The sequence below is a fragment of the Camelina sativa genome, chromosome 2, assembly GCF_000633955.1.
Source record: "Camelina sativa cultivar DH55 chromosome 2, Cs, whole genome shotgun sequence".
Classification (NCBI taxonomy): domain Eukaryota; kingdom Viridiplantae; phylum Streptophyta; class Magnoliopsida; order Brassicales; family Brassicaceae; genus Camelina; species Camelina sativa.
In genome coordinates, this window is record NC_025686.1 from 18,888,530 (window position 1) to 18,896,991 (window position 8,462).

General features: G+C 35.3%; 1 protein-coding gene across 1 annotated transcript; it reads left to right on the forward strand.

The window, feature by feature from the left end:
- LOC104729468 (double-strand break repair protein MRE11-like) lies at nt 1,638–8,165 on the forward strand. Its single transcript, XM_010448409.2, has 23 exons — nt 1,638–1,805; nt 2,162–2,202; nt 2,607–2,742; nt 2,862–3,019; nt 3,174–3,264; nt 3,383–3,502; nt 3,583–3,651; nt 3,737–3,828; nt 3,921–4,023; nt 4,122–4,229; nt 4,349–4,411; nt 4,483–4,554; nt 4,648–4,725; nt 4,878–4,940; nt 5,030–5,090; nt 5,544–5,626; nt 5,769–5,882; nt 5,996–6,073; nt 6,164–6,235; nt 6,344–6,576; nt 7,275–7,398; nt 7,543–7,743; nt 7,865–8,165. The coding sequence occupies exons 2-23, from the start codon at nt 2,195–2,197 to the stop codon at nt 7,895–7,897; spliced, it is 2,160 nt and encodes a 719-aa protein (XP_010446711.1). The 5' UTR covers nt 1,638–1,805; nt 2,162–2,194; the 3' UTR covers nt 7,898–8,165.

Genomic DNA, 8,462 nt, shown 5'->3' on the forward strand with positions numbered 1-8,462 from the left:
TATATTTTGGTGTAAAAGAGAATTAAGATTATCTCCTAAAATCTTCCGTGTACACCTAACATATTGTAACAAATTAATACATTTTTTTTATAACCCATTTATAACTTACTATTAAAATTATGTAGTCTACAAATTTGAAGTCGTGTACTTCCGTTTTATTAAATAGGGGATTTTTCTCTATTGTTTTTTTTCTGTTTTTTTGGATAATAATATGAAAAAGCAAAAAAAAAAAAAAGTCTTTATGGGCCGAGGCAGTTAACTCCACTTTGAAATATTAAGCGAAGCCTTGTAAGGAACCACAACCAAAATCTTTAACCAGAACAAAACCGAAATTTGTTGTTTTAGACCGTGTGATTTCATAATTTTAAAATCCAACACATAAACCCAACCAAAATCAATTCTTTCAAATTAACAAAACCAAACCGATTAGACAAAAAAATCATTTTTTTTTGGTTGAACATCGGATGACCTAGGCCTCCCAAGATTTTATTAACTTATTAAAAAGAAACTACAAACAGACTCTTCTAGAGCGTGAAAGTCCGAGAGATCATCCTTTAACAAAAGTGCAACAACATCTGGAACAACAATAAAACATATGTAAACTTAAAGGTAACAAGAAGACATAGGTAGCTAACCCATACGCAAGCCAATTAGCCTCTCTATACACATGTGAAATCCAGACCACCAGTCAGTCATACAAAAAAATCATTAAAACTGTATATTTTATTATATATGTATTTTTTGTTGTTGTCAATCTTATACAATATATAAAAATCGTAATTACTTATATACAGTAAAACCTCTATAAATTAATAAATATTATAAATTAATAAATTTTGTCGGTCCCAAATTGGGCCAGTATAAAAATTAACAAAATTCGATAAGATAATAAGATAATATTTTTTTTTTTAAATCTCCATGTAAAATACGGTCCCAGTAATATCACAAATTAATAATCATGTAAATTGACACATATATATATATACTGATATAATAATTGTAATGTTATATTTTCAAACAATAATAATATCTCTAAAATATTTTATAACATATCATAAAAATAGTTAAATTTTAAAGTTTTTAGTTTTTAGAAATGCATCATTTGTAATTTGATAATTTGACAGATTATTAAAATAGGAGAACAAATATTATTATTCATAAATTTGAATTTATGTATGTCATGTGTATAAGTCAATTTGTTTATAGTATTTGTAATTATTTTCAATAATATTTTCTAAATATTACAAGTTCAACTCCTAAACCATAAAATTTACAACATCGGAAAGTATAATTTTATTTTACAAAAATTATCTCAATTCATAATTTTAAAAATTTAAACAATTAAAAATATTTCTATAAATTAATAATTATTAATTTACAGTATAAAATAATAATTATTAATTTGATAAATTAATATTACTATAAATTAATAAAATGTCTTGGTTCTAACATTATTAATTTATAGAGGTTTTACTGTAGAATAATTATTGATTTACATGTTAACAAGCAAACCAAAACCCAACCGAAAACTAAAATTGACAGAAATTAAACTTTTAAAAGTTTGGGAACATTAAGATAAAACGAAACTAATAAGGAGGATTATATATGTAAATATATTCACCTCAGTACAAGTTTTCGTCTCCCTAATTTGGGTCTTCTTCTTCTTCTCTCTTTTGCCTCTGAGCTTTGAAAATTCCCCGCGCCTGTCTCCTCCGATTCTCAATCTCGCTTCACTCCGTCGTTGTTCTCACTGTTTCCGGTCACCGGAGCTCCGTCTCTTCACTTTAATCCCTTACAAAGACCAGGTTAGGGTTCTATATCTACACTGGCTACTGAGGAAGTGCGAGAGAACTAAAGGAAATTTCTGGAATCAGTTCCTAATGATTTAAATGGTTAAATGGAGAAACTCGTTATTGGATTGAACAATAAGCTTTATTTTATAGCCAATTTTGGAGTTTTAGTTTTGTTTTTAGGAACTTAATGGCGATTTTTAATTATATCGAAGGTTATATCAAGTCCACATTCTTTAGGGTTTTAGCTGAATGGATTCAATCAATGATATGTTGGGCTTGATTCTTATCTGAGAACCTTCTGAGATTGTTTCTCATTTGTTATATTTTGTATGTAATATTTTTTCGTTTTGGTCCATTTTTTTTTTCAGGTTTACTGAGCTGCAAGCACTTGTTATTAGATCATGTCTAGGTGAGCTTTTGCCTTCTTTGTTTTTGTTTTTTCTCACTCTTTCATGGATACTTATAAATGTTTAACTATGATGATATGCAAAAGATGAGAAAAGTATGCTAGGACTCAAGAAATGGATGAGAGGTTTTTTTTTGGGTCTTGTTCTATGTCTGCGTCTGCGAGCTGTGGTATTAATGTGAAATGTGTCATCTAAGCTCTATCTTTCCGTGTTCAGTGATAAACAAAAATGATTGTTGGACGTTAGTGTTGTGATAAAAATCGTTTCTCTATTCACAAATTCCTTAACTTAGAGATTGTGAATGTATAGATTCAATGCTGAATGTTGCCATCTCTACAACTATTACTTTTGTTTTTTCATGAAAAAAATTACGAGTGTCAGTGTGTGTGCTTGTAAAACTTGACAGGGAGGATTTTAGTGATACATTGCGAGTACTTGTAGCGACTGATTGCCACTTGGGCTACATGGAGAAGGATGAAATCAGGCGGCATGATTCGTTTAGGGCTTTTGAAGAGATATGTTCTATAGCGGAGGAGAAACAGGTTTGGATCATCTAGATAACTAGTGAATGATAGTTTACCTGACACAAAATATTCAACCAAACTGCAAGGGAGGACTCTAAGAAAGTTTCATTTCATCTATTTTCACTCTTTTGAAACAGGTGGACTTCTTACTCCTCGGAGGTGATCTTTTTCATGAGAATAAACCCTCTAGAACTACACTTGTCAAAGCCATTGAAATTCTTCGTCGCCACTGTCTCAATGATAAACCAGTGCAGTTTCAAGTAGTCAGCGACCAGACTGTAAATTTTCAGAATGCGTGAGACTCTACTCTTTTGTTAGAAAATATTACCAACTGAACTAATTAATTGGCAGATTGAATCAAATTTGTGTATAATACATAGTTTGTTGTACACATGGCTTTTCAAGATATTGATTAATCTCTATTCCTTAACATTATTATCTGGCTACAGGTTTGGTCATGTAAATTACGAGGATCCACACTTCAATGTAGGCTTGCCTGTGTTCAGTATTCATGGAAACCATGATGATCCAGCCGGAGTGGTACATAACTTACATCTTCATGCTCTTGTTATGCCAGCTCATTTGAATAGATATGTAAATGCATTAGTTAGTGAATGCACATTTAATTATATATGTTCTATTTCGCTTCTGGCAACAGGACAACCTTTCTGCAATTGATATTCTTTCCGCATGCAACCTTGTGAACTATTTTGGAAAGATGGTTCTTGGTGGTTCAGGTGTTGGCCAGATTTCCCTCTACCCTATACTTATGAGGAAGGTTGGTGTAAAGAATTTTTAACCTAGACACCTGTCTCCCCCATACTTCTTGGACTATCATTTAATCGAATAAATGTTCAGGGTTCAACAACCGTGGCTCTCTATGGTTTAGGAAACATCAGGGATGAACGTCTCAATAGAATGTTTCAGGTAATCCAGAGGATGCTCACCTTTTTCTATACAATTAACACAATTGTTTATGGTGTTAATTGTGTTAATATTTATCATTTCACAGACCCCACATGCTGTCCAATGGATGAGGCCTGAAGTACAAGAAGGATGTGATGTATCTGACTGGTTCAACATTCTTGTGCTTCATCAAAATAGGTTGATATCATTGCAATAATATGTTTAGATCGTTTTCTTATCCTTTCTATATATGAAAGTTTGATTCTGTACTCATATGCTATGACTTGCAGGGTGAAATCAAACCCCAAAAATGCAATAAGTGAGCACTTTCTTCCACGGTTCCTCGACTTCATTGTGTGGGGACATGAGCATGAATGCCTTATCGACCCCCAGGTCCATTAAAATTTTGATTTTTGGAGTTATTGCTTTTAAATAAGAGTGAGGCACAATGTTCATTGCCTCTTTGAGCTAAAAGCGATAAACTTTTGAAGGAGGTATCGGGAATGGGCTTCCACATCACACAACCAGGATCATCTGTGGCAACGTCGCTTATTGACGGGGAATCAAAGCCAAAGCATGTTCTTCTCTTAGAAATCAAGGTTCTTCACCAAACAATCTAAAATTTTCATATTCACTTTGTTCGTACTGCTTAATCTATATACTTCATGTATAGCTTTTTGCCTTTTTAATGAAGCATGAGTGAAAACATGACTTACAGGGTAATCAATATCGTCCTACGAAGATACCTCTGACATCTGTGAGGCCTTTTGAGTATACAGAGGTAAAGTTTGTTTTGCTTATATATGTTATGGTGGTGGTAGACTTCTTTGCTTACATATATTCAGAGTGCAGATTGTTTTAAAGGATGAAGGTGATATTGATCCCAATGATCAAAACTCAATTCTCGAACACTTGGATAAAGTGGTAACTATTCCCCTTTCTCATAGTTCATGTGGACATTTTCTTTTCTCCTGCCTCCTTAGTTAAATTTCTCTACTATATCTACAAAACTGTTAGGTCAGAAATCTAATAGAGAAAGCCAGCAAAAAAGCTGTTAACAGATCAGATATCAAACTTCCATTGCTTCGAATCAAGGTAATTTGTTTCCAAGTTTTCTTCACTCTGCTGCAACTTTTAGCAACACTCAACCTTTATTTCCCTACACAATTAGAGGCTAGGCTCTGCCAGTTTGATGCAGAGAATATTAAATGACTAAAGAAAGACTAAGATCTGGTTGAATCTTTCAGGTAGATTACTCTGGATTTATGACGATTAATCCTCAAAGGTTTGGACAGAAATATGTGGGAAAGGTACCTAAAAATTAGTTACTGTGACATGATGATGACCATGCGTTCTAGAATGTTGGGCAAACTTATGACAAAATCTCACATACTTTCAGGTTGCAAATCCCCAGGACATTTTAATATTTTCCAAAGCTTCTAAGAAGGGTCGGAGCGAAGGTATGGGCATTAGTGTATTAGCAATGTATTAAATTATTTCGGGATTAAATTGTTACGTTTGCTTTTACTCTAGCTTGGAATTGCTTATTGATGGGTATAAGAGGAACTAGCAAGCTACAGAATCTGAATTATAGTAATGGAGAACAACATGGGCCTATGATAACCTCCTTTGCTGTGTGGAGCTTGATATTGATGTATTGAGTCTAATTTTAATTCTGTTTCACTATACTTGTTATAATGTTTCCCAGTGAATAACCTGTAGCATCAGAATTCTGCCAACCCTACGGTTTATCTCTAGTTAGCATATTGGATACTTAATGGAAGCAGCATTTCTATAATTTGTTGTCTAGTGAATTGTATACGGCAATGATGCATGTCCTGGTAGTAGCACAGTTGGACCATTTTAGTGCGTTCTTGTCTAGTTATTATATATTTTGATCTTCCATTTCACAGCCAACATCGATGATTCTGAGAGGCTTCGTCCAGAAGAACTAAACCAGCAAAATATAGAAGCTTTGGTAGCTGAAAACAACTTGGTACATCCTGCAACCCTCTTTTCTTATGATTGTGTTATTATCGTCTACCTCGTAGAACTTCGCCACTGAAGGATATAGACTTGGATAGTTACCTAATGGGCACGAGTACACTATGGGATGATCGTTCTATCCTCTTGTGCAGAAAATGGAGATCCTTCCAGTTAACGATCTGGATGTTGCTCTGCACAATTTTGTGAACAAAGATGATAAACTAGCTTTCTACTCATGTGTTCAGTACAATCTTCAAGAGACTCGGGTGTGTAACTTTTTTTTATAATTCACCATTCGAGACTAATTCCTGCATAGGATGTATATATATTAGCATGTCCTTATTATCGTTTATGATCAATCTCTTCCCATTTTGTACAGGGTAAACTTGCAAAGGATTCAGATGCCCATAAAATTGAGGAAGATGACTTGATTCTTAAAGTGGGAGAGTGCTTAGAGGCAAGAAAGATTTAATGTTTGGTTACTTTCTGCCGCAAATCAATGGGAGTCAGTAGAACATCAATCTGACTTGCATTATTGTTTGTGCAGGAACGCTTGAAAGATAGGTCCACTCGGCCCACTGGTTCCTCACAGTTCTTATCCACTGGACTGACATCAGAGGTTTAAATTTTCACTCTTAGAATTTCCTTGCAGATTCTGATTTTATACTCACCTCTCTATCTTGCTCTTACTTACTCGCAATGCTATTTCTACCTGATATTGGTACAGAATTTGACGAAAAGAAGCAGTGGCATTGCGAATGCTTCGTTCAGTGATGATGAAGACACGACTCAGATGTCGGGTTTAGAGCCTGCCACTAGAGGACGGAGAGGTTCATCGACTGCTAATACATCTCGTGGTAGAGCTAAAGCCCCAACCAGAGGAAGAGGCCGTGGTAAGGCCTCAAGTGCGATGAAGCAGACCACTCTTGATGGTTCTCTTGGTTTTCGCCAGTCTCAAAGGTAACTTTTAAATTACGTTTAACCAGTTTAGGGTAGGATTCAAGGACGTGGAATGCTTTGATTGTCATCACTGGCTAGCTAATGTTACGTCCCTGATTTGTCTTTCGTAGATCTGCTTCAGCTGCTGCGTCANGTCAGTAGAACATCAATCTGACTTGCATTATTGTTTGTGCAGGAACGCTTGAAAGATAGGTCCACTCGGCCCACTGGTTCCTCACAGTTCTTATCCACTGGACTGACATCAGAGGTTTAAATTTTCACTCTTAGAATTTCCTTGCAGATTCTGATTTTATACTCACCTCTCTATCTTGCTCTTACTTACTCGCAATGCTATTTCTACCTGATATTGGTACAGAATTTGACGAAAAGAAGCAGTGGCATTGCGAATGCTTCGTTCAGTGATGATGAAGACACGACTCAGATGTCGGGTTTAGAGCCTGCCACTAGAGGACGGAGAGGTTCATCGACTGCTAATACATCTCGTGGTAGAGCTAAAGCCCCAACCAGAGGAAGAGGCCGTGGTAAGGCCTCAAGTGCGATGAAGCAGACCACTCTTGATGGTTCTCTTGGTTTTCGCCAGTCTCAAAGGTAACTTTTAAATTACGTTTAACCAGTTTAGGGTAAGATTCAAGGACGTGGAATGCTTTTATTGGCATCACTGGTTAGCTAAGGTTACGTCCCTGATTTGTCTTTCGTAGATCTGCTTCAGCTGCTGCGTCAGCTTCCTTCAAAAGTGCTTCCGCCATTGAAGAAGATGATGTAGATTCTCCTTCAAGCGAAGAAGCAGAGCCAGAACATTTTAACAAAGTTGACAGCACTTCGGTATTGACATTTCTTACACCGTTATTTATTCACTACAATTAGAAAGCCCGTGTAGTTTACATAAAAGCATATATCTCTTGGCATTGTTATCTCTCTATTATAAGTAAATATGCATCATGATTCTTGTGTTGATATTTATTAAAGGAGGACGATGAGAACACTAAAGGCAAAGGACGTAAAAGACCAGCTGCTACTAAGAGAGGCAGAGGTAGAGTTTCTGGGACTTCAAAACGTGGTCGAAAAAACGAAAGCTCTTCTTCACTACATAGGCTACTCAGCAAAGATGATGACGAGGACGAAGATGATGAAGACATAGAGAAGAAGCTTAACAAATCTCAGCCTCGGGTTTGTTACTCACATCTATTTTCCATTGTTTTGATGCTTCGTGCTCATTGGCCGGTTTAAGCAAGTTCTTATTTACCATTTGAGATCAAAGCTCACTTCATAGTACAATTTTCAAATGCAGGTTACAAGGAACTATGGAGCTCTAAGAAGATAAATTCATATCAACCATGAGCTCTGACATCACAACCCGCAAGGAAGCTTCATCTTTCTGTTCTTTTCTAACAACCTTCCAAGCGAAATAACTTCTAAAAGAAAAAATCTGTTCGTTTCTAACGCTAAAAAAAGAAAGAAAAGAGTGTTGTGAGCTGTATAGAGTTTTTTGCTCTGTTAAGGTTTTGTTGTTTATGAATGAGACAATACAATTAATCAACAAGTTAGGCCATTAATTTAACATCTATCTTACCTTTCAACATTCGATTAGAGAGATCTTAATTTTTTTTTTAGTTTCTTGGTTTGGTTTGTTTTAAAACCTCTTAAAATGTTTCCGCAACTTGTTTTGTTAAATTTCATACTTTATATCCTAAGCATACAGAAATGTTGCCGCAATGTATTTATATTTTGAGGTGAAATGTGGAAAGGGGCCAATTGTACAAATGATGACAACATCTACAGCGATTTCAGATGTAGCTAATGTCCTCAATCACCACCAATAGTCATTCAAATCAATACAACTACAAAATGTGAGACATCGATCGAGCCATACAATGAATACAACAACC

Excerpts from the sequence above, each read along its gene's own strand:
- LOC104729468 (XM_010448409.2), top strand. Across the intron at positions 3,020-3,173 it reads ACTGTAAATTTTCAGAATGC|GTTTGGTCATGTAAATTACG; the intron begins GTGAGACTCTAC and ends ATCTGGCTACAG. Across the intron at positions 4,941-5,029 it reads GACAGAAATATGTGGGAAAG|GTTGCAAATCCCCAGGACAT; the intron begins GTACCTAAAAAT and ends ACATACTTTCAG.